Below are 27,490 nucleotides of genomic sequence, written 5' to 3'. Positions count from 1 at the left end.
ATTCGTATCGGCCCATCGCGATGCTGTCGTGTATTCGGAAATTGATGGAGAAAATGATCCTTTTTCGCCTCGACAAATGGGTTGAGACGAACCACCTTCTTTCAGATACTCAATTTGGTTTCCGTAGGGGTAAGGGAACGAACGACTGTCTCGCGTTGCTTTCCTCGGAAATTCAGTTGGCTTTTGCTAAGAAAGAGCAAATGGCTTCTGTGTTCTTGGATATCAAGGGGGCTTTTGATTCAGTATCCGTTGAAGTTCTTTCAGAGAAACTCCACGCTTGTGGATTGTCTCCATTAATGAATAATTTTTTGTACAATTTGCTGTCAGAAAAACATATGAGCTTTTCTCATAGAAACTCTACAGCTTTTCGATTTAGCTACATGGGTCTCCCCCAAGGCTCATGTTTAAGCCCCCTTTTGTACAATTTCTACGTTAGAGAAATTGACAATTGTCTTAGTGACAATTGCACGTTGAGACAACTTGCAGATGATGGCGTAGTGTCTATCACAGGGCCAAAAGAGGTTGACCTGCAAGGACCCTTACAGGATACCTTGGACAATTTGTCTACTTGGGCTATTCAGCTAGGTATCGAATTCTCCACGGAGAAAACTGAGTTGGTCGTTTTTTCTAGGAAGCATAGCCCAGCACAACCGAAGCTTCAACTTTTGGGTAAGCCGATCACTCATTCCATGTCTTTTAAATATCTCGGGGTCTGGTTCGATTCCAAATGCACCTGGAGATCCCACATTGAGTATCTGAGAAGAAAATGCCAACTAAGGATCAATTTCCTTCGATCAATTACCGGAACGTGGTGGGGAGCCCATCCACAAGATCTTCTGACGTTGTACCGGACAACGATTTTATCGGTTTTAGAGTACGGTAGTTTTTGCTTCCAGTCGGCGGCTAAAACGCACATCATCAAGCTGGAACGGATCCAGTATCGTTGTCTTCGTATCGCGTTAGGATGCATGCACTCGACTCATACTATGAGTCTCGAAGTGCTGGCGGGCATGTTGCCACTATCAGTCCGTTTTTCAGAGTTATCTCTGAGGCTCCTCACCCGTTGCGAAATAATTAACCCACTGGTGATTGCAAATTTTGAGAAGCTTCTGGAGCTAAATCCTCAAACATGTTTTATGACTTTGTACTACCTATATTTAACACAGGATGTCAGCCCTTCAAGAAATATTCCCAATCGTGTAGTCTTCTCCGATTTCGGCAATTCAGTGAATTTTGATTTATCTATGACGCAGGAAATCCGCGGAATTCCAGAGCATCATCGTCCTATGATTGCTCCGTCATTATACGCTGCAAAGTTTGGCCATGTTGATTCTGCAAGAACGTTTTTCACAGATGGATCTCTAATAGAGGAGTCCGCTGGTTTTGGTGTATTTAATGAATTTCATAGCGCCTCTCGAAAACTTGAAGCTCCTTGTTCTGTGTATGTGGCTGAACTGGCAGCAATTCACTACACTTTGGAAACTATTGCTTCACTTCTTCCACACCACTACTTTATTTTTACGGATAGTCTCAGTTCTGTCGAGGCTATCCGTTCCATTAGGCCGGTAAAGCACTTCTCGTATTTTCTCTTGAAAATACGAGAACTGCTTAGTACTTTATCCGTGCGCTCTTTCATCATCACCTTCGCGTGGGTCCCTTCGCATTGCTCAATTTTGGGCAATGAGAAGGCGGATTCACTTGCGAAGGTGGGCGCTATGGAAGGCGACATTTATGATCGACAGATCGCCTATAGTGAATTTTTCTCTATTTATCGTCAGCAGTCGCTCGTTAGCTGGCAACATCAATGGAGTGAGGGTAGCTTGGGACGATGGCTACATTCAATTATCCCTAAGGTGTCGAAGTTTGCATGGTTCAAAGGGTTGGACTTGAGTCGAGACTTCATACGCGTGATGTCTCGTCTCATGTCCAATCACTATTGTCTAAACGCTCACTTGTTCCGTGTGGGGTTGGGAGACAGCAATCTCTGTGAATGTGGACAAGGTTACCAGGACGCTGATCACATCCTTTGGTCTTGTGTGGAGTATCGTGGAGTCAGATCACATTTTTATGATTCCCTTCGGGCTCGAGGTAGACAACCTAATGTTCCAGTTCGGGATATTTTGGCTAGACGCGATCTGGAGTTTATGAAACTCATATATGTTTACTTTAAGGATATTAACCTTAGATTGTAAGTTTGATTAACCTTGTGTTTAGTTTGTGTTTTGTACGTCTGGGGGGTTTTTTTTTTCAATGTTTGTTTTCAAGATGAATAGAAATAATTTCATGCTTTAGGATTAATTAAATAGTTATATCGTAAACCACATTTAAAACCTCCTTCTTCCCTTTTCCCATCCAAAAAATTGTAAATCTCCACTAACCTCGAGACGACCGCGAGTACTCGGTCCAGTTCCTTTAACTTTAAATATAAGACAGTAACAATGTATAACGCAAAGGATAACTCGGCTCTGTAAAGTTTATTCGATTGAGCCTGTACAAATAAAGTAATTACAAAAAAAAAAAAATATATTTAATATATATTAGTTCGTTCCAGGTGACACCTTCAAGTGACTAAAATGCTTCACTTTGAAGTTAGTTTGCTAGATGATTTTTAAATTATATAGGGTATATGCTTCAACTACGCTCACACGTTTCCACTATGTCGCACCACAAAAAATACGTAAGGTTAGGTCACAATAGAAGCACGCCACAGTGGAAATCCCGAGCCATAGTTCAAACACTTATCCCAAATCAAAATGAAGCACATATAAGATTAGTTGCAATACCATGTACAAAAATGGTGTTTAACATTGTTCCCTGAGTCATACCTCAATGAAAACAACAACGAAAGCTTGTCACGCAAGAAGAAATAGCACTTTTGGGCACTTTCCGAAATATTTCAATAGCATAATTCCCTTGCAAACCCAAATAAATCTATCTGCGTAAAAATAAATAAAATAAGAGTGATTTGCGGCAAAACCCACCAGTATCGCACCCAACGTCAGTGCCTATACGTAAGCGTACTTCCACGCGCCTTTCAAATAAAGGAGTAACAAGTGTGATACTATCGCTTCAAGCTAGAACTTTGGTTCTCTTATGCAATGGTTCATCTGAGAGGGGAAGTTCAGTAATCATCATCGCATGCTCATGACGCTATTCTGTCACGGCATGAGCCAACGATGCCGGACCTAAACCAACCGTCTCCAACGCTCCACTATGAAGCATAAGATTAGGCCCGCCCACCAACGTCCAGGTTAAAAAACTAGCCAAGGGGAGGGTTTTCGGTGTAATTTGTTTCAAGGGTTTATTTTACCACGTAAGCAGGAGCTTAGCAATATTTCTCCACTTCAAGAGCGGCCAGTGAAAATTGGAATGCTAAAATTCCTAAATGCCTTTGGAAATGTAGGTACCTGTCAACACAGGAGAATGCATAGTACCATCGAAAGGCTTGGTACTTGGTAGTACTCTAATGGGGTATAACTAAAAAATGAGAATTTTCTTTGAAGGCCAGAACAAAAAGACTTGTTTATAGAAAGGAAAACAGATTGATTTAATTTGAATGGACGTCTCTTTACTTTAAAAAAAATAATTAATGAACATTTGAATACGGTCCATCATCAGCTGTTCGACGAAGCTTTGTCCTGATGTTTGAACAGGAGCGTTGTACAGCTTCTTTATCCATTTGGCCAATGCATCTTTTGATTCTATTAATCAGTTGTTTACCGTCTTTAGCTCTCCAGTTGTTTTTGTATACCAGCAAACTCAAATATCCAAAGAAATCTTCAATCGGGCGACACTGGGGCAAATTTGTTGGATTGCGGTTTTATGGTACATAGGGGATGTTTTGGCTTTCCAAGAAGGCTTGTGTTTTTCTCGCATAATACGACGACGCTTTATCGGGCCAAAACACGTAATTTCCATCTGCATGATATGTTTGAAGAAATGGAATCAATATTTTCTTCAAACATTGATTTTGGTACACTTCTTGATTAATAGCCAAACCACTGGGTTTGAACCATGGTTTGGAAATTCCTCTCTCAGATATGGCAATATAGAGCATCACCTTCTGCTCAAACTTATGCTTAAACTTATATTTCACGTTCGGAGATGCAGTAGTAATGTTATCAGAATAATATCGATCGTTTCATGGGATGTGGGTTTTTGAGAGAGGGAAGTAGCTTTCATCATCCAAAACGAAACATTTTCCGGCGTAATTTCGGGTCATCCAGCGGCATTGGGATTTTACGGTTGATACCTGTTGCTCCGTGTATTCTGGTGCTCTTGATTTCTTGTGGCAGACTATTCCTATCTTCTTCAACGTCTTGCAGATGTAAGGTTGCGTAGTCTTGAACTTTTTTGCTGCATCAGATTGACTAATCGAATCCTTGTTATTGTCTATTATTTTAGCCGGTCTCCCACTACCACTCCTACGAGCTGTTCCTGACGATGCCAACATTCTCGCTTTTAAAATGGTTCACAGTGAACTTTTTCCCGTGATTTATATTCGTTTGCTAGAACTGTACAATCCGCTCGCGTAATGCTTCTTGCTTCGACGGCATTTTGAACACAACTGAACAAGTTGGAACAAAACAAAACATACGAGTATGTTGGGGAGACAGAGAGCATTGATTCACATAATCTCTCTTTTCTCTGTGCACGTTTGTGGTTTGGTATGAGAGAGTTTAAATCATTCTCATTTTTTAGTTATACCAACAATCAATACGAAACTAACGATTTTAAATTGGCTCACCACTTTAGTAGCCTATTGGTCCCAAGCAAACGATTAACGTACCCTATTCTAGTCGAAATTCTAGTACTACGCAATGTTTGTTTTGATTCGTTATGAAAGTTTGACAGATAAAATGAGGGGTTATTGGTTTTTCCTATGTTTCGAGGGGTGATTCGACAAGCTTGGGACCGAAGATAGTACCAGAGGTGAGCCAAAAAGTTGAGCACGTTTCTTTGGGACCTACTTGTCTTAGAGTTACCTCTATGGTTATACCCCGTTAGTAATCTAGTACATCAAATGCGCATATGTGTAAAAGTTGGCCTAAAGAGAATCAAACTGTTTATTTATTTCAACCTGATCGGTGCTATAAATTTTATACCTGATGAGCGTAAAACATTTTTCATAGCACATGTGTAAGTGTAATATTATTCAAACGCTTGTCGTTGAATTTTTAATAAATTAGTTCCATATTTAAGGGCGTTGCTGATTAAACCTACGTTATGTTAAGTATTTTTGCAGTGTAATTTTACTTATATATGAGCGCACAGTAATGTCCAAGCCTTTCCTTATGCATTTTGATGCACAGCTTTGATAACTGAACGGTATGTAGATTGTTTTTCATACGTCCAGCTAGTACTGATAGAAAATAAAAACAAATCGTTTTTGGAGCTGGTTACTCATAGAGGCCTGGTGCTTAGTAAAAAAAAAGTATATGTAATCTTATAGGCCAGCCACCAGTAAGATTATTAATCCCAAAATGTGAGCCTGTGCAAAAAATGGCTGTGATTGATGAAGGTTTAGAGGTTGTGCAAATGGTTTGAAGTTTATATGGAGATTATGGTAAATATCTATGATATATTTTTGTATTCTACTATAGCTCTGCCTTTCGTTCAACGATAAACAGGCCTGTTGTTGTGTAGAAATGGGTGTTGTTGTCAGGCACATTTTCAGGTATAAATTTTCCCAATTGAGTAATGTTTAACATTTTTATCTTTCTTAAATTGCTACCAAACTGACAACAAAAACAGGCTTGTTGTGCATTGTCATAGCAGCCACATATTACAAAAAAAAAATCAGCGTTTGTACAACTAGAACTAAAGTTAGAGCGATGTTTGAAAAATTTAAAGTTCTTGCATAGTAATCAATATACAAACTTAAAACCATTTGGACAACCTCTAAACCTTTATCACTCTTAACCAGTTTTTGCACAGACAGAGTTATATTTGGGGGTTATGAATCAAACTGGAGGGTGGATTATAAGATTACAAATACTTTTTTTTTAAATGAAGCTCGGTGCAGTGAACACCAATCGTCCCACACGGCCTTGTCTCCGCGTCTGTAAAACATTGAATTCAATAAAGTTAATGTATGTATTTCTCACCAGATTCTCTCCCTATTTTTTAACATCTATTTAATATACCCTCGGAAAACTTAAAAAAGGATTCCGACTTTTTTTCCCGTTCGAACTTCTGCCATAGATTATTACCTCTGTGTTAGTAATCGAGTTAGAAGAGCGTATTATATACATTAAGACATTATAATTAGCGGTGCTGGTGGTGAAGCGATAAGTGTGACAGCCTCTCATTCCAAAAAGGGCCTGGGTTTAATCCCAGTCGGCACCGTTGGGATTTTCTGAGGATGTAAAGCCATTGATCCCCGGTCCATGAGTTTATGGGTCGATATGTCAGTACGGAAAACAAAATCGACGGAAAAAAGACATTGTTGTCAGAGCTGGCTATAGGCCACATGACAGGCTTCTGTGCTACCTGACTTATAACGGAGATACGTTGTATCCGTAGGATCATTTACCTCGTCCTTTTTAAAGTTCATTATGCTATGTTAAATTAGACGAGATATACGATCCTGCAGATTCAACGTTTATTCGTAATGAGTCAGGTAACACCGTAGTAGATTTCCAAAAATTATTTTTTGAAATGGTATTAAATAGGTAGATTAAAAAAAAAGACGTTAAGCCCTGATGACTTAAATTATTTTATCCACTCAAATAAAAAAAAGGTTCCAAAACAACTTCAAACCCCAAGTCAAATTATGTCCATAAATCGGGAAATTTATAGAATTTCCATCCAGCAAGTGACGGCGAAGCGTTCTAGATTCTTATTTTTTATCCATCCACTTTTTCACCATCACACGTTCGATCGCAAGAAGATTAGAGCCACTCCCATAAAAAATGAATTTAGAACCTGTTGAAGGGCTTTGGAATACACTTCCAGTCAAACTACCGAACCTTGAAGCGATCGATTAGCTGGCTATAGTGAGAATCGTCGAGATTCCATTCTACTAAGGGCTAATGAGACCCCGACACCCGAATAGGACGTGTAATCTTATAAGGCAATGATTGGAAATAAATTAAGAGCAAAAGGGAGACGTTGTTCGGTGCGTGATCATACGTGACCATGTTTTGTGTTTCGATGGGTCCTCGTCGAGAGAAGCTGTGCCTGTGCCAGGCAAATCGTAGGGGAGAATAGTCCATAATGCACCCCTGGGGTAAAATGCCCACTTGGAGAAAAACAACGATAACTTTTCCTGAGATGCTTTTCCCGGGTAACGAATTGTGTTTATTCTCGTCAGGTGGTTTCACAATCAATTAAGTGATGTCCATGAAGAAAATTTTTCCTAGAAATGGCGCTGTAGGTTGTGTAGGTGGCGATGAAATTTGGTTTGGGAGAAGAGAGAAAATACATTATTTTCAATAATTACAAGCAGTGATCAAGAATTCACATGGTCAAGTGCATCTACCTTGTATGAAACTTTAACTTTAAAATTTACTTGTTAATTAAATGTAAATCAATAAAACAGCTCATTTCCATACTTTTTATTTTCAACCTAACAACCAAGAGAGTTAGCTACTTTGTCTCTCATACTAATCTCTCTCTCACGAATTCAATCTCTGTACATGCCATGTATTTTGATAACACGCGATTTGTGATTTGTGATTTATTTTTAGGGCGGGACTCGGAAAGTATTTTTTGTGCAGAATATGCAAAAAAGGAGGGACTTCGGATGTTAATCTAAATAAATACATGTACCAGTCATGTTGTACATTGCACTGTCCTCTGTGAACAATGAACGGAAATCATTTTATGTATGCATAATTGCCGACGAATGTCGCCACAAGCAACAGAAGTGACATCTGATGGCCAAAAAGTGCAGAATCCATTTCCAACGGTTCATTCCTGGTCAAGAAATCATGCATTAGCTTTTTGATTCTTCTTAAAACTGTTTTTTTGTTCAAAAAAAATGACAATGTTGTTGAAGCCACCTACCACAAATTAAGCTTTTAACAGTATATATCACAGAAGTATGGAACGAATTCACTTTTTTTTTCCTTGATTTGTTTTCCGTCGATTTTGTTTTCCGTGCTGAGAACCAATGCTACCGACGCCAGAGAGGCAGCTCCCACACCTGGACCCTACCTATCGACCCATGAACTCATGAACCGGGGACCAACGGCTTTACTTCCCATCCGAAGGAAGACGTGATCAGAGATGTTATGCCTCAGAACATCCCAGCGGCACCGACTGGGATTGAACCCAGGCCTGCTGGGGTGAGAGGTAATCACGCTTACCACTACCCCACCGGTGCCGCTTGACGAATTCACTTGTTACATAAACTTTCGATATTATTCTTTATGAATTACAGTTTAACACTCTATTCAGTACTTACTTTTGTTATAAAATAAAGGAATCAGCATTTGAATTACGTCATGCCTTTATATTCTGGTAGGTTATAGTTTATCTCTTTCAAGCGGTGCATTTTACCCCAATGTTGCGGTGCATTATTTCCATTGTTGTAATGAATCTTGTTCAATGAATCAGGCGTTACGGTATCGTTTTGCAACCGATTTAAAAAATGTTAAAAATCATCGTTTCGGAGTTAGAAATCACTCTCTTTCTTAGAAAACAATGTAATGAACCATACTCAATTACTTTTTCCATTATTTTAGCTTCCATACACGACTTTGTTTAAATGGTGCGTTTCCCACCACCGTCCTATATGTAGAAACGGGAGAGTAAAGCGACGACCAAGCCATTGTATAATTAATACTCAATCAAAAGACTCGTTTCGGAGCAGACTCGGGTTGGTTTTTGTCTGCACCTTGAACCACACCATAGAACAACTGTGATTAGAGAGGGAACTGGTTTTTTTTTTGGAAGCGTTTAGAACAAAAGGTCCACCGCATGCACAAGGACTTGGGCCGCAGAACCATGCTCAAATTATGATCGTCTAAGCGTATAATCTATGGCTGGTTTGGAGGCTCGTTAAGATAAAATCCTTGTTAGACAATTTCCTAATACCATCGGTTGAAACTACGTGGCTATGATTTTGTTTTTGTTTTCAGTTTTACTAGTCTCTTAATAGCCTTGCTTCTGAAAATTGAGGTTGCACATAACCGGTCGATTGTTGTTGGCATGGTTAATTTGGAACACTTTAAGGATTCCGAGCGCAATGCTAGTTGTCGTCATAAACTGTATGTTGGATTGCTCGCTGCGCTTACGTTTTATGGATTTCACTTACTTGTATTTCATTGTTAACGATTACGAAATCGAAAACTCAACCATCATCCATCATCATCATTATGATTTGCCGGATAGATTTGAATATCGACTTTTCACATTCCACGAAGTCCCCAATAACGCCGTAAATTTAATTATCACTATGATGTGAATAGATTCTACCGCAAGAGACCACCCCAACTCACAGTACTGGCTGTTATTGCGAATTTGTGCGCGCCAGGAATTTATCTGCCATCCCACCGCGTTCATTTGAACAATTTTCGAACACTACGAACACTCCAATTAGGATTAAGAGATGAACTAGCCCTCGGCTAAAAATCTCTATAATAAAGAAAAAAAAAAAAACTCCAATTAGGCTCAATCGATCTATGTGGGCTAGGCCTCATTCGTCTAAAGCCATCATCATCATCATCATCATCATCATCATCGTCGTCGCCGCCGCTGTCGCCATGTCGACCGGTAGTCAGTTTGATTGTGATCATCGTGTGGGTCTTAATCGTTTCCTATAAACCAATTCGTGGAAACTTTTTCGAAGCAGCAGCAGAGCTATCGAGCATCGCTTCCAGCTAAAAATGGACCGGGATGGCGGTTTTGGCGTTACGTAATTTGGAAATTACGATTCTTTGCTCTTCCTAAAGAGGCACAGATTAGAAGCTTCAGAGCTTTAATTGATTGCTATCACGAAGTGGCCTGTCGTTGTCGGTCAACAATTAATACTGTTGCACAGTGGGGTGGCTCCATACAACAGTCGGTCATAATTATGTTTCCTACTTTTTAGCGTAGAATGTGTTTGGATTACCATATATTGAGTATTTAGTCAAGATTTTACGATAATAGTCAAAAAATAAAATATTGCATTAAATTGGTTCAAAAACATACAATTAATGTTTTGTTAAAATAACTAAAATCTATCTTTAAAGTTTTTTTAATGTAAGCGATTTGAAATTATAAGAGTTAAAGAGGCAAATTTGTGAACCTATCTTAATAATAAATTGTTCATATGAGTGATTGAAAGGACCATCTACGAATTTTTAGATAATAATGAGATACCTACAGCCTGTCCTTTGATTCAGTGAGGGTTAGAACGCGATCTACCAGGTTGGTCGAGGAAGATGCCATGTGTGAGTAAGTGATGACACATTGTTATGTACAATTCACTTTAAAATATGCTTTTCATATTTCACCACATGCAGTTCCAAAGAGCGCTTGCGAAAATCTCTTTAAGATACGATATGACAGAACATTGATACTAATTGTATAAAACATAAGTAAACCCAAGTAACAATTTCGGTTTTATAAGGGTTCTGTAGACCATGATTTAGACTTGTAGCATGCTTTAAAACCTCCATAAAACTTGCAATGTTACTTGGGAATGCTTCCAGAAATTAGTTAGGATAACATATTGAAAAATGCGTTAATTGGTAGTCAACAAATTGAGTGTTTTTTTTTTTTTTCTTTGGTTTGTTTTTTCCGTCGATCTTGTTTTCCGTGCTGAGCACCAATGCTACCGACGTGCCAGGAAGGCAGCTCCCACACCTGGACCCTACCTATCGACCCATCAACTCATGAACCGGGGACCAACGGCTTTACTTCCCATCCGAAGGAAGGCGTAATCAGAGATGTTATGCCTCAGAACATCCCGGCGGCGCCGACTGGGATTGAACCCAGGCCTGTTGAAGTGAAAGGTAATCACGCTTACCACTACACCACCGGCGCCGTTTACAAATTGAGTGTTTTTAAATTTTAATTTTCCCTCAGTTCACATCCGTTGAACCATTCTGAATGGCCATCCCATTGTAGTTATATCAGAGCATTGCTAATAATGTATATATCTGTATCTTTTCCGGTACCATAGAGTCAACAAAGTAAAGTGAAAGAATAGCTGCAAAATGGAGCACATGCTGATGGAGTGATGCTTGTTAAGAAAATACTCGGAGACACTGTTCATTTTCTGCACTGGTGTTACGGTTTTATCGAACGCAAGTAGGAACTCAAGATCATCATACCAAGATAATGGACGTCAAAATGTCGTTGAACACTTCAGAAATTCCATGGGAGACTTTAGAGAGACTAGTAGCGACTAGAAGTGATGGAGAGAAGGACAACGAATTCACAAATAGGCACGAAAGTTGGACAGAAGTGTGAAGTAACAGCAAAATTTGGTGAGAACGTTAATTTTTTTTTTATTATTGTAGATATCCAGGGACCATCAGGGCACCCGATTGAAGCGATTTGGACGAAGAGAGTGAGAATGCTGATAATGTTGATAACATTTCGTGGATAAAAAGCGGGTTCTTCTCCCCACTCATTGGGGCATCTTTCTGTTTTGGGGCTCGTCTTTTTAACCAATTGTGCGATCATGTTGCTAGAAGGAGATTCTTTACTGTCCTGTAGATTCATATAGGCGACTTCGCCTATCGATCCACTCAATCCCTTTTTTGGCCCTTCATACAGCGGTATGTTGAGGACAATCATAGGTTATTATGTTTGATCAAAACAAACAGAGACGAGAACCCACTGGTATAGGACATAGCTACTGTGCTACAATGGGTGGTAGATCAATATCATCATCATCATCATCATCATCATCATCATCATCATCATCATCATCATCATCATCATCATCATCATCATCATCATCATCATCATCATCATCATCATCATCATCATCATCATCATCATCATCATCATTATCATCATCATTATCATCATCATCATCATCATCATCATCATCATCATCATCATGTGCAAGAGAGTTGGGTCTCTTTTTACATGGAAAAATATGAGACGAGACATTGAAGATTATGTAAGAAAATGCGATTCGTGTCAGAAAAACAAAATTTGCAAGTCCTACAAAATTCCAATGAAAATTACTACAACAGCTACAGAGCCGTTTGAAAAATTATTTATGGATATCGTTGTTTTACCCGAATCGGAATGGGGTAATAAATACGGATAAGTCGTTCAAGATGACTTAACCAGATATTTAATTGTCGCATGTATGGAAAATCAGGAAGCACAAACAGTAGCACGAATTTTTGTCGAAAATGTGATCTGTAAATTCGGGTGTCCAAAAGAAATAGTGACAGATCAAGGTGCGAACTTCATGAGTAACCTCATGAAAAACATATGTAAAATTTTGAAAATTAAAAAAATCAACACAAGTGCATACCATCCACAGGCGAATTTAGTGGAACGTTCAAACAGAGAGTTGAAAACCTATTTACGACAATTTATTGGAGGGAATCAAAGAACATGGAACCAATTGATACCATACTTCAACTTTGAATACAATACAACGATAAACTCTTCAACAAATTACACCCCATTTGAGTTATTATATGGACGAAAGGCAAAAATTCCCACATCCATTTATAGAAAAGGTAATTCCACAATGGACTATCATGATTATGTTGGTGAAATGAAGAGTATTTTGAGCAACATTCATTATAACGCAAGAGAAAACTTGAAAATATCGAAAGAAAAGCGGAAGGTTCAATATGACAAAAATTCAAATCAATGGCAACCAATGTGGGGAGATTTAGTTTTAGTGCAATCAAACCCTATGGGGGTAGGACAAAAACTACAGAGTATGTGGCGTGGCCCATACACAGTAATGGAAATTCCTAGTGAACAAACCGTGGTAATACAGAATGGGAAGAAATTAGAAAAAATCCACGTCAATCGTATAAAGCGATACAATGATTAATCAATGAACAATGAAAAGTACGCGGAACAAATTCGTCAGTACCGACAAATAATTATTTATTTATCGATTATTATATACATAATATTTATATTATAATTAAGAACAGAGAGACACACATATTAAAATAACAATTAAAATTTGGATGTTACTCCAGGAGATGGCTATGAAAATGGAAAGAATACTGCGAGCAAATAATAAAAATATTAGTGTTGGCGCGTTCACGCCAGCGCGCCTCTACTGTAGCGTGGGTTTGACCATCGCGTACATCATCGCAACCGCCCAATACGCACCGGCCTTGACAGTTCGTCGTATCATAGTAGTAGTGAGTGAGAATAACCACATAAAGGAAAGATACCCATAGAAAGTGAAAGTTCCATGCAGTAAAATTTGCTGATTAATTTTATACTTAAACTTATTATATTCAACGCCAAGTGAATTCCTATTTGTGGCAGTCTTATGTAGGTATAAGGTAGTATTTAAAATTAGTACATTGAACTATAATTGAATCATTTTGATAGTGAATCTCAAAGGATGTTTTTCTACATAATTATAACCTGAAATTGTGTAGTCTATATCGGATGCTAAAAGGTAAAATTTGAATTTAATGATAATTTGTTTTAAAACCTACTTACACCTAAATAATTTATAGTACGGGCAGCTAGTACAAGGTCAAATCAGATAAAATTACGGCCTACTCGTACCGATAGAACACCTTTGAACACCGGATACGATTTCTGATCACAGATCGCACACAATAGAACGGACTAAACGTAAGTTAATAAATTAGGTGATAGCATGCTAACTTTGAGTATGATGATAACATTATGTACAAGGATATAATCTAAAACCTACATGTATCCCCTTGCAGGAAAATAATAATACTGCGCAACTCAAACATAAATCCTAACTATCGGTCGTCTCTCTGCTTTATTATTATTTCGGAAATCATCCCGTCCGGTAATCTGTTGGCAATTTCCAACATATTATTATTTTCGTTTATACACGAAATAACCGCGTAGAAATCCGGTCATGTCAAGTCGAAGTTTACGGTCGAAACAGTCGGGCAAGTCTGGTGAAGTGGTGAAAAGTGCAAATGATGGTGTGCAAACGGTGGTCACGGAAGATCCGGAGGAGTCCCATCCCGGCCATACATGTCAGGTGTGCCGAGGAGAAGACACGGATGATATGGTGAGGTGCGACGATTGCCTGAAATGGCATCATTTCCAATGTGTCGGAGTCACGCAGCAAGTCGAGAATTATTCCTGGAGCTGTACCAAATGCGAAACCGCGAAAGGTGTCCAGGCAACAAGTTCAACTTCTGGTGCAGTCTGTCCTCAAGAAAGTGGTGGTCATAAAAAGCGGTCGACGGCTCCATCCGTCACAACTGTGCAGTGGCAAGTTGGCGAGAAGAAGAATTCATCGCGAAACGCATCGAAAACGTCTGTTGCATCGAGTCGCTCCTCACAAGCCCTTGCGAAACTGAAACTTCAGAAGCTGGACGAATTGAGGGCTATTGAGCTGCGGGAAGCGGAACTGAAACGAGCAATCGCAGCGGAAGAAGCAAGGAAAGAAAAGGCCTATTTAGAACAAAAATATCAACTGCTGGAGGAAGCCTTAAGTGAGGATGATTCGAGTAGCATTGTGTCATTAAGTCGCATGAAGAACTGGGTGGAAGAGCAACATCAAGAAGAGGCTTCAGATCCAGAGCAAGATCCGGAAGAGGAGAATCAGCTTGACCCCGATGGCCAACCAGCCGTCGTTCAGGGCCATCCGGCAACATTTTCAATACCGGACCCGATTCCAAATCCTCGACAACAGTACCCGATTCCAGAACATCCAATGCCGGTTCCGAATCTTACTCCTCTACGTCCGGTTCTATCGCATAAATCGCCGAGGCCTGTTCCAGCTGTAAATTATCCGCAGCCGTTTCCGATTCCAGAACCGTTAGGAGTATTTCCGGATCCAGGACATCCTCGTTCGGTATCGACACCGAATCGTATGCACCCGGTCCCGACTCCTGGTGCTCCAAAGGTAGTTCCGAATCGTGGATCTCCACGCTTGCTCCAGATTCCACAACAATTATATCCGAATCCTGATCTGCGGCGTTCGGAATCACCACGACCTGTTCCAGATCCTGTTCAAAGAAATCCACGACCGGTACCTGTTCCACGACACCCGGAACCAGAACCGATTCTTTCGCATCCAGGCTTCGATCCCAGCCCGGATCCTCCGATGCCTATGCCGTTTCCAGTTCAGGGTACTCCGCAAAATCATCCGAATTTTCCGCCTAGACGATCCAGTCGACCTCACGGTCGCGAAGAGGACGATTTCGATCCATGTCCGCTTACTCGAAAGCAATTAGCTGCACGACAAGCTATTTCAAAGGATCTACCGATGTTTTCTGGAAATCCTGAGGAATGGCCCCTCTTCCTCTCAACCTTCAATAGCACTACAACAATGTGTGGGTTCACCGACGAGGAAAATATAGTTCGTTTGCAGCGAAGTTTAAAGGGTCGAGCATACGAGGCGGTAAAATGTCGGCTGATGCATCCTTCCAACGTCAATGGAGTTATGTCGACACTGAAGATGCTGTTCGGGCAACCTGAGGTGATTGTCAACTCGATGATGGCGAAGATCAACTCCCTACCAGCGCTGAAAGAGGATAAACTGGAAACACTCGTAGACTTTGCCGTCAACGTCGAAAATTTCTGTGCGACAGTGGACGCGTGTGGACTGGAGGAGTACCTCTACAACGTGACCTTTCTCCATCAACTCGTCAACAAGCTGCCTTCTTCCATCAAGCTGAATTGGGCACAATACAGGCAATCGCTTCCGATGGTCAACCTTCCGTCGTTCAGTAGCTGGCTGTATTCTCTAGCAGAGGCTGCCAGCGCGGTGATCATTCCCAACAACGGTTTCGATCCTAAACCTGTTCGAAACGATATTCGTGGAAATAAAAAAGGGAACTTTGTCAATGCACACACTGAGGAATCGCCATCGGATCATCGCACCGCGGCATCATCCAACGCGAAAGTGGTCCATGATAGCTGCCCCGTATGCAAGGGAACCTGCAAGTGGATCGCCAAATGCAAGAGCTTCATAGAGTTCTCCCGTGATTCACGCTGGGCTACGGTACGAGACCTCGGCCTATGTCGGAGATGCCTACGCCGGCACAATGGAGGATGTCAAGCCAAGCTATGTGGAAAGAATGGGTGCGAGTTGAAGCACCACGAGTTGCTGCACAACGATCAGAAGAACACGTCGTCATCCACGAATACGTCATCCAATACCACGAACAAATCTACATCAACTCAGCGCAACGACCCTGCTCAACCAGGAAATAGTACGTCCGGGCACGGCTGCCATACTCATCAGGTTACGTCCAGTCAGGTTCTTTTCCGCTACTTACCGGTCGTACTTCAAGGAAAACACGGTTCGATCCAGACATTCGCCTTCCTGGATGATGGGTCGGCGCTCACACTTCTCGACAAAGAGCTAGCCGATGAGCTGCAGCTTGAAGGGGAGCCAAAGCTTCTGTGTTTGCACTGGACAGGAGGAGCGCAACGACGAGAAAACAGTTCGAGAGCAGTCAGTCTGGAAGTGGCGGCAGCACATCATCCTTCCAAGAAGTACACCTTGAACGGCGTGCGCACAGTAAATGAACTTCTGCTTCCATCGCAAACGCTCAACGTAGAGGAACTTCGTAAACTGTATCCTCATCTAAAGGATTTGCCGATTGCTTCGTATCAAGATGTTCGGCCGAGAATCCTGATCGGTATGAAGGATCAACACCTCAGTCTAGTCCTGAAGAGCCGAGAGGGTATACGAAACCAACCGATCGCCGTGAAAACCAGACTAGGCTGGACAGTTTGCGGAGGAGGAAACCAAGACGATGCCAGTAATCTGGTGCACTCAGTTTTCCATGTGTGCCCATGCGAATCACAAACGGATGAGGATCTACACAAGGCGATGAAAGAATATTTTGCAATTGATAGCTTGGGAGTTGCGCAGCCGAGAAGAGCGCTTTTGTCTGCAGAAGATGAACGAGCTAAGTCCCTGCTGGAATCTCGCACCGTGTTCAAAGGAGACCGTTACGAAACCGGCCTGTTATGGCGCTACGACAATATTCGTCTACCAGATAGTCGCCCGATGGCTCTACGCCGGCTACAGTGCCTCAAGAAGCGAATGGACAAGGACCCAAAGCTCGCTGAAACGTTGCATCAGAAAATCGCCGACTTCGTCACGAAAGGATACGCCAGAAGACTCACCGACGAGGAACTAAAACAACCATTGCAACGGGTTTGGTATCTGCCTACATTTCCGGTGACCAACATCAACAAGCCGGGAAAGATCCGAATAGTTTGGGACGCTGCGGCCTCCGCGTGTGGAGTATCGTTGAATTCAGCTCTACTGAAAGGTCCGGATCAGCTCTGCGAACTGTACACTATCCTGATTCAGTTTCGAGAAGGCCGAATCGCACTTACTGGAGATGTGCGCGAGATGTTCCTGCAAGTCCTCATGCGTTTGGAAGATCAGCATTGCCAACGATTCTTCTGGTTCGATGACGACGGTAACATTGTTGTCTACGTCTTACAGGTGATGACGTTTGGAGCCTGTTGTTCTCCTAGCAGTGCCCAGTATGTCAAAAACCTGAACGCCGAGCGCTTCAAGGCAGAAAATCCAGCGGCAGTTGAAGTGATTCAGAAACGCCACTACGTTGACGATATGCTGGTTAGTGTTGAAACCGAAGATGAAGCTATCCAACTTGCTCAACAAGTGAAGAAGGTGCATTCGAAAGGCGGATTCGAGATCCGTAACTGGATTAGCAACTCTAAGCGTGCCGTGGAGGCTCTACAAGAGGAACACACGGAAGAGAAGAACCTCGACCTGTCGCCAGAATTAGCAACTGAGAAAGTGCTCGGAATGTGGTGGTGCACTGACTCGGATACTTTTACGTACAAAGTAGGATGGACTCGCTACGGACAAGCGCTTTTGGAAGGTAAACGACATCCAACGAAGAGAGAGATGTTACGCGTTCTCATGTCCATGTTCGATCCACTCGGACTGATCGCGCACTTCCTCATGTACTTGAAGGTTCTGCTTCAGGACGTATGGCGTTCCGGAATCGACTGGGACGACGAAATCGATGATGCTCTCTTCGACAAGTGGCAAACATGGCTGCAAGTACTGCCACAAGTTGAACAAATCAGCATTCCTCGATGCTACCGCACACGAACCACTCCAGATTGTGAAGATATCCAGCTCCACACGTTTGTAGACGCTGGTGACAACGGGATGGCTGCGGTCTGTTATCTACGCTTCGCTCAAGACGACGTAGTGGAATGCCGATTGGTGGCTGCTAAAACCAGAGTCGCTCCGTTGAAATTTCTATCCACTCCTAGATTAGAACTTCAAGCAGCATTGGTCGGCGCCAGACTAGCTCGCTCCGTATCGAATGCCCTCTCAGTCCGAATCTCCTGTTGCTACTACTGGTCGGACTCGCAAGATGTACTGTGCTGGATTAATTCCGACCATCGACGTTATTCGCAATTCGTCGCATTCCGGGTTAGCGAGATCCTGGACACCACGGAAATGAAAGAGTGGAGATACGTTCCAACAGATCTGAACGTAGCTGATGATGGAACAAAATGGAAAGGACTTCCTGATTTGGCCCCGAAGGCGAGATGGTTCAACGGCCCCGAGTTCCTACAGTACCTGGAAACAGATTGGCCGCGTTCACCAACTAGAACGAATTCCGTCAATTTAGAACTTCGCCCTAGTGTATTGACGCACTTCATTGCCCCAGAGCCGATAGTTAGCACGAGCAAATTCTCCAGCTGGAAGCGATTGGTTAAAGTGGTCGCTCTTGTTCAACGGTTTCCCGTCAACTGTAGGCTGAAGAAACTGCAGAAGCCAATCGTGAGCGGACCATTCTCCGACCGCGACATATCCTCCGCCGAGTCGTACCTAATTCGTCAAGCCCAACAAGAAGCCTACCCGGACGAGATAGCAGTTCTTCGGAAGCAGCAGCAGCAGCAGTGCTCGGACCAACCTTCGACTTCGATTCCCAAGTCAAGTGTGCTGCACCAGAAAACACCCTGGATGGATCAGAATGGGATCCTGAGGATGCGAGGACGTATCGCCGCTTGTCATTACGCGACCGAAGATTCTAAGCATCCTGTAATACTTCCCCGTGACCACCCCACCACCAAGTTAATCGTTGCACAATACCACCAAAAATACCACCATCAGAATCACGAGACCGTGATCAATGAGATTCGCCAAAAGTACAGCATACCTAAACTTCGCATGACCTACACGAAAGTGCGAAGAGACTGCCAACGCTGTAAAAACGACCGAGTAATTCCACGCCCGCCGATCATGGCTGACTTGCCGGCGGCACGACTTGCCGCTTTCGAACGCCCTTTCACCCATACTGGCGTTGACTTCTTCGGGCCGTACGAGGTCATCATTGGCCGCCGAGTTGAGAAACGCTGGGGGATGCTCGCTACCTGTCTCACGATACGTGCGATTCACATCGAAGTCGTTCATTCCCTCAACGCTGACTCGTGCGTCATGGCAATTCGGAACTTCGTGGCCCGACGAGGAAAACCACGAGTGATCTATAGCGACCGGGGCACCAATTTCATCGGAGCGAACCGGGAGATGACGGAAGCGGAAAAGCTAGTGAGCCAAGAGGAGCTAATGAAGGAGTTCATCGATGTCAACACGAGCTGGGAATTCTTGCCTCCCTCTTCCCCGCACATGGGTGGTAGCTGGGAACGCTTGATCGGTTCCGTCAAAAAGAACCTGATGGCGATCCTACCAGCACGGAAGCTTTCGGACGAGGTCCTGCGGAACCTGCTCACCGAAATAGAAGGCACGGTCAATTCCCGACCGCTAACACACGTTCCAGTTGACGACGATTCAGCTCCAGCCTTGACACCCAACCACTTCCTACTCGGGGCATCCAATGGAATTAAGCCTCTCTGCACCCTCGATGACAGCGGTGCCGTGCTGCGCCAAAATTGGCGACTATCTCAAGTCCAAACCAACCTGTTTTGGAAGCGCTGGGTAAGCGACTACTTGCCCGAGATAACTCGCCGTACCAAGTGGTTCGTCCATACGAAGCCGATCGAGGTCGACGATATAGTGGTCATAGCTGACCCGAAGATGCCACGGAACTGCTGGCCGAAGGGCAGGATCATATGTACCCAACCTGGACGAGACGGCCAACCCAGATCAGCAACAGTTAGGACATTGACCGGGATCTACGAGCGTCCGGTAGCCAAGATAGCCGTGCTAGACGTGCGGCGCGGAACGGAGTAAGTAGACTAGGTGGTCAACGTACCTGGGGGGAGTGTTGGCGCGTTCACGCCAGCGCGCCTCTACTGTAGCGTGGGTTTGACCATCGCGTACATCATCGCAACCGCCCAATACGCACCGGCCTTGACAGTTCGTCGTATCATAGTAGTAGTGAGTGAGAATAACCACATAAAGGAAAGATACCCATAGAAAGTGAAAGTTCCATGCAGTAAAATTTGCTGATTAATTTTATACTTAAACTTATTATATTCAACGCCAAGTGAATTCCTATTTGTGGCAGTCTTATGTAGGTATAAGGTAGTATTTAAAATTAGTACATTGAACTATAATTGAATCATTTTGATAGTGAATCTCAAAGGATGTTTTTCTACATAATTATAACCTGAAATTGTGTAGTCTATATCGGATGCTAAAAGGTAAAATTTGAATTTAATGATAATTTGTTTTAAAACCTACTTACACCTAAATAATTTATAGTACGGGCAGCTAGTACAAGGTCAAATCAGATAAAATTACGGCCTACTCGTACCGATAGAACACCTTTGAACACCGGATACGATTTCTGATCACAGATCGCACACAATAGAACGGACTAAACGTAAGTTAATAAATTAGGTGATAGCATGCTAACTTTGAGTATGATGATAACATTATGTACAAGGATATAATCTAAAACCTACATGTATCCCCTTGCAGGAAAATAATAATACTGCGCAACTCAAACATAAATCCTAACTATCGGTCGTCTCTCTGCTTTATTATTATTTCGGAAATCATCCCGTCCGGTAATCTGTTGGCAATTTCCAACAATTAGTGAAAAAAAAAGAAGTGATAAACTGTAGCTAATGTATAATATAATTAGTGATGAAAACATTTCAAAGAGATACAAAAACTTTCGACCTATATGTAATGCATGCAGTAATTGAATGATTCAGCTAATAAAACAAATGTATTCATCAAAAAAGAGCAACATATTTTGCAGTACGATTTTGAATGGATACAAGAGCCAAAGATTGAAATTACAGCACACAATATGGGTTAAATGACTGAAAAACAATTACAGATTTATACAAAAATTTCATAAAAAAAAAACTAACACGTTGAAAAATAATACTAATGACAATGATTAAAAAAAAAATACGGTGAAAAACAAGATCAGAGTGGACAAGAATATTGTACCTACAAAGTGCTTTGGACTAACTGTGCACTAGAATCTCACAGCGAGATTGAATACAAAACAATTTTGAACGGAAAATACCGTCAAAACACAGAATTAATATACTGTAAATGATCCCAGAGTCGTGAATGATGTTATGGTTGACAATTTATTAAAGGCCGTTTTATTTATTACAGACCGTTACAGATGTGGAGATGAACAATTGAACAATGGCATTCGGAATCCAGAATGCACGAGAATTTATGAATGAGGTTAACTGAAATTTAAGTTCACTTACAGATACCCACCGTTTCCACTCAATTAGCGAAGACGAGCACTTGCAGCAATTTGGCCACTTACAAGACATTAATTGAATTGACTAAATAAAAAGTTAAACGTATGGCCAGAGGAACCTGGAACCGAGCATAAATGAATCGAATTACAGATGCATGCCGTTTTAAACCTCATTAGAAGAAAGAGAGTACTTGCTGCAATTTCATAACGTAGCCATCCAGATGCTTTGATTAATTGGTGAGTTACAACTACAAACAAAAATAGTTAAACGAAGGAAGAGAAAAAGTAGGGCAATAAAATAAAAATACTAGCAAAACACGATGAAAGATATCAGAATAAGAAGTATGACACAAAGGAACAAAGTTAAGAGTAAAACAAGAAGTGTAATATCGACAATCAGATAAGAATGTTCAGTTAAAGTAATTAATTCTGAATTTGTAGATGAAAATATGAAATTGAAAAAAATAAGAGCAGCAAGCAACTAACGAAGAATATTATTAATCATATCATGTCAATGATATCAAAGTATGTAAACCAAGTTAAAAAAAATATTATAGTTGATTCAAAAGATGAGTAGAAAATAATTTGAATATACCAAAGTTATAGTTTAATGAATGTTTTAGAGTGAAAGTGATAAGAAAAAAATATATCTAAAAGAAAATTATTGATGATACAGTGAAAAAGGGAAAATTGATTTTGAATATCCTTGGATGTACCAGGTGGCGAATCTCAGAGACGGTCAACAGCGAAGGAAGAGTCACATTCAAAATGGCTAGATGACAATCGAAAGACAAATCATGCGGAAGATTGAAGATTGACGGTGTTGGGTAGGATCATCGGAAAAGTATAAGGAACAGGAAGATGGAATCGAGTGGTTTATCGAGGATAACAGAATTGATCAACACATTATACTGTATAGATGAGCAATCTTCGGCATAAGCTCATCACACAGCATCTAAAAAGAGAAACTACTTCAGCGACGGTTTCACAAACATCATCATAAAACTACAGAACATACAACGTAACGTTTGATATGACATCATTAAACATCAAACTCAAAAATGGCAATGAAGCACAATCAAGTACACAACTAACGCATGGTATGGCACAAACAATATATTGACTAGCTGCATATATAAACTCAGATAGAAAACAGTCGTGGATAAAATCCAAAACAAGTTTACATCTTATAACGAAAATAAAAAAAAAGCTGTGGAATTATACTACACCATAGAGAAAGTTGAAGTTCTAATAAGCACTAAAAAAGTTTCCAACAGAAACATACATAATGACGAGATGCGATCAGTACAAGACATAGATATGAAAGACGATGAAGAGTAACCTGAATGCGGCAAACAACGAATCATAGATGGCGGGGAATGGCAGATATGTACACCCACACCTGATATTTGATATCAACCAAATGACGAGTCAGGAACAGCTTTCAATTGCATGGATGAACGAGCAGAAATGAAGGAGCTTTTACGAAAGGTACAATTGAGGATCACCCTAAGGTTAGGAGAAATATGACAACAAGAAAGCACGAAATTTTCAAATGGAAGATTACCAACTCAAGCTTATTGATAATAATTTTTGAAAAATGATTCTCAAGCTCAGTAAGTAAGGGGGGATGCAACAACCCCAAATTCTAACATCACTCTTTAGAGTGAATTATTCGTAATAGTTCTATACAATGTTAACATTAAATATCAATTGCAACAAGAATGGTATAACTCAACTAAACGCATAATTAACGTAAGTCAGTTAGGCAAATTTTCATATCAGCAAAACGCGTGATAAAACTTGTTAACACAGATGATTTAGCCAAATGACAAAATTTAGTTAAAGTATGAACGACTGAATATGTTTATCAATAGTACAAAGTAGGGTCTTAAGAAAGGCACAGTAGGAGTAAGAACCATAATACGAAGATTCAGTTAAAAATTTAGCAAATATAGAATAGTTACCAGCGCATATCCTTGAGAAGAATCTCTTCGATATTATTCTCAAGCTGGTTAAGTAAGAGGGGATGCAAAAGCCTCAAATTCCAATATCAATCTAAATAAGAAATTAACCAGTAATAGACCCCCATACGGTACGAGAAAATACACAACTTAACAGAAGCAGTGACAATGTCACACATTTCCAGGGTCAGTTGTTTATAAACAGTTGCTACCGCGTCGTCAGCGATGCGCGCTGGCTTAACTAGGTGCTTCGCGAAAGGTCAAAGTAAACATTGATGAGTAAGCATCCTACATAGCCGTTCCTACCGCGAGGAGCATTAATTCTTGTTAAAAAAACAGACACCGACTTTCCAAGAGAAAAGCTATCTGTCTCGCTTTATATGTACATACTGGAGAAAAACTATTGTGTAGAGTTTAAGTAACAAATTCATGTATAAAAGGTTTCGAAGAATAAAGAATCGGGGCAGTTGTTCTGATGAGTTTATTATCCGAGGTTTGCTAGGTGCGGACGAGCACAGTTCCAACCTCAGGATAACTGATTCATCAAAGAGCTTTTTCCATACAGTAGAAATGGAATTGCACTGTCTTTCATTTTACGGAGAAAGAAAGACCACGCGAGTTGTTGCTCTACGTTGGGCACTTCAACACGGGAGTGAAACATGGATGCGCAACGGAGTATGGGCGCTTCACATGAACTTACACACATTTGCACTACACTATCAAGTGGAAGAAAAAGTCGGATAAAATCCATGGGGTGAACTATAATATACACAAGGAATTGATCGAGATTTACGGAGTGTTTGTGCAAAACGTATGCATTTGTCCTTCCCTAATACTCAGCACACAAGTGCCGCTAGCGTAGTGTTTTCGTGCCTACTGTTATATTGAAAAGATTGTTGGATGGCCCGTGTTTTATTTTCACCATCTATTAATCACATAACGTAGGAAAGTTCTGCCCGTGCGCGATCACGGAGTTAATAGGAATAAACTTTACAGGGAAGGTTAGAAGAAGGCAGGTAAAAATAGATAAAACTTCACTGTGTAGTCCAAAAAATCTTTCGGGGGAAGTTAGAGGACAATTTGAGTTGACTTTTGGGTAAAAGTTGCAAGAAATTTCCCGACGGAGTCAGAACTTCCGGAGAAATTTGGAAGAAACGGTGTTGGTAGGGAAAATCGTTAGAATTATCTAGGAGAAATAGGAAGAATCTTCTGAGGGAAGGCAAAAAAAAATTCCGGGAGATATCATGTGAAATCGGAAACGAATTTCATGGGCAAGTTTTTATTATAAAACTTCCGGGGAAAATAAAATAAAATTTCCTGATAAAGTAGAAAAAGACCTTCGAATTCCGAAAACTCTTATAAGTCAAATGAAACTTTCGAGCTTATTTGAAAAAAATCGGGAGAGAACAAGTTTGATCGCATTTTGGAAGGAGTTTCATACCCAAAACATTAAAAATAAGTGGTTACATCTAGTCTAGCGTCGGTGGTGCAGTAGTAAGCGTGATTACCTCTCATCCCAGCAGGCCTGGGTTCAATCCCAGTCGGCGCCACCGGGATGTTCTGATGCATAACATCGCTGAGATCACGCCTGCCTTCGGAAGGGAAGTAAAGCCGTTGGTCCCCGGTTCATGAGTTGATGGGTCGATAACTAGGATCCAGGTGTGGGAGCTGCCTCCCTGGCGTCGGTAGCATTGGTGCTCAGCACGGAAAACAAATCAAGTAAAAAAAGTGGTTACATTTTTTCAATGGTTAATAAATCGTTCTACAAAAGATGAAAACCGATAAATCCATTGTTTAATTAAAGAAAACTTAAAATATTACCTTTCCGGTTTTAAAAATATTTCTCGATTTCCGGGAATTCCAGTGAAGAGCAGTCAGCTATTTTCCAATTGCAGGGAAGCCAAAAATTGCCGGGAAATGGAAACACTAGTTCAGTGAATGTCGTATTCCGCCACCACAATCGAGAAATGATGAAGTATTCGATTTTGATACAATAATTATCCTTACTTTTGTCGAAAGGCACCGCTTCATATAATAAGGACACGGTATGTATACTAGACTGGGTGAAGTTTGTATGCCGGATCACAGCCCTCTGCGCATTGATCTGTATTGAGGTCCCCAACATCTGTGCCAAATTTCAACGAATTTGTTCCAGGCTTGGAAATGCTCATTACAGCTAAAATGCTACTTTTCGAAATTATGAAACTATGAGATATTATAATTTATAATAATGATTTGTCTATGCAAGATGCAAGAAGAGGAGGTTAGTTAGTAAAACATATAAATTTTGCTTTCAGATCGTCTCAATTGGCTATTTTAGCTGTAATGAGTAAAAGCGATGAGTGAATACTCTTCGTTATATCTAATCGCTAATTGTGACACTTTGGAATTGAAATTGACAGGTTTTATATATCACACACAAACTCAACCACCTCTTCGTGCATCTTACATATAAAAATTAGTATTATAATATCTCATAGTTCATAATTTCGAAAGTAGCATTTTAGCTGTAATGAGCATTTTCAAGCCTGATTTGGTTATGATCTGCATTTGCGGGAGAATTTTAAATTTGTGAATGGGAAAATGTGTTGGAAAGGGAATAATACTATTCAGTATCTTGTCAAAAATCAAATAATTCTCAGTTTTTACCAAACCTGAGACTTAGGATTGGGATAACTATGCAGAACAACTTTCTCCAAGATTGATTCGACTTCTGGACAAATCGTTATTATTTTAAACTTTAGGCTTAGTGTAACGGCGAATATTTCGAAGGTATGCGCGGAGTACTAAGGTAATAGGTTAGTAACTGATTGCAAAGATGTCGAATCGATTTCTGGTCTTCGAGAATGTCAAGAGTTTCCATCCGTTTCTCATATATTTGTCCATACACAATTTTAAATTCTACCCCAAACACAGATCATAACCAATTTCATTCACATTTAGAATAGTAGAAAGAGCAGTGGGAAAGTAGGTGGTTGTTATGTTGACCTACCCTAAGCCCTCCGAAGATTGAAAACATTATCTCTCTTTCAATCAAAATTGGATTCCTTAGCGAGCGAAGAAGCGATTACGCTGATATTAACCATGCAGCAGAACCCTGGCCTTAACCACTTCAAACTAGAAGATAAATGATCACGCAGAAGGAATCCCATTTTATTCATTATTTCTAGATCATCCTCGATGGAGTGACCAAGTTTTGTCACTCTCAACAAGGCGTGAATCTTAGCAAAGTCTAAAATGTGCTCATTTGATTACTATAAAAACCTGTCACTCTGGTTTGAAGGAGTTAGGACTACAGTACGGTGGTAGAATTTATCTTATATTTGTTCGGATAGGATGACCCAAAGTAATACTTTGCCATGCATCATGGATGCTCTATTTTGTAGCTAAGGGTGTTACAGGAAAGCTTTTGTATGGCGGAATCTCTGAAAAACGTGTTTTAGATAAAGCACCGATGAAATTTTTGAAAAAGTCATATTTTCACGGTCATTTTCAAAAAATACTTGCAACGCAATCCAATGCAATGAAATTTACTAAAAGCTAAACCCATATTATGATCACATTTCTTGGGTATCAAACAACATAACAGAAATTAGTCACTGCCGTTAGACGTGCCGTTTTTTCGAGATTATTTTTTGGGGTGTAGGGTAGAGCGCTACTTCGTCGTAATCGCCCATTTCCGTTCTATCGATCAGAAAAGAGCAATAATATCAATGATTTCACCGTGCACAAATCAAAAATAGGTTTGTTCCAATGCGTTAGTTCATTAGCTACAACATT

At 40.9% G+C, this 27,490-nt stretch overlaps 3 protein-coding genes across 5 annotated transcripts in view; 2 read left to right on the top strand and 1 right to left on the bottom strand.

Annotated features, from left to right (window-relative positions):
• The window catches only part of osp (outspread), a 534,113-nt gene that overhangs the window by 453,840 nt on the left and 52,783 nt on the right, over nt 1–27,490 (bottom strand). The gene's annotated exons all lie outside the window — the stretch shown is intronic.
• Nucleotides 1–27,490, top strand: part of LOC135701770 (CLIP domain-containing serine protease B15-like) — a 279,004-nt gene that overhangs the window by 236,877 nt on the left and 14,637 nt on the right. The window lies entirely within an intron of this gene.
• On the top strand, nt 13,702–20,299 carry LOC135701717 (uncharacterized). Its single transcript, XM_065222575.1, has 2 exons — nt 13,702–13,740; nt 13,839–20,299. Exon 2 carries the CDS (start codon nt 14,000–14,002, stop codon nt 20,297–20,299), a length of 6,300 nt encoding a protein of 2,099 aa, XP_065078647.1. The 5' UTR covers nt 13,702–13,740; nt 13,839–13,999.

The sequence above is a fragment of the Ochlerotatus camptorhynchus genome, unplaced genomic scaffold, assembly GCF_037179485.1.
Source record: "Ochlerotatus camptorhynchus isolate MF236.1 unplaced genomic scaffold, CSIRO-AGI_Acam_v1.1 ptg000176l, whole genome shotgun sequence".
Lineage (NCBI taxonomy): Eukaryota > Metazoa > Arthropoda > Insecta > Diptera > Culicidae > Ochlerotatus > Ochlerotatus camptorhynchus.
The sequence above is the reverse complement of the archived record's forward strand: the minus strand, read 5'-3'. Positions and strand labels throughout refer to the sequence as shown.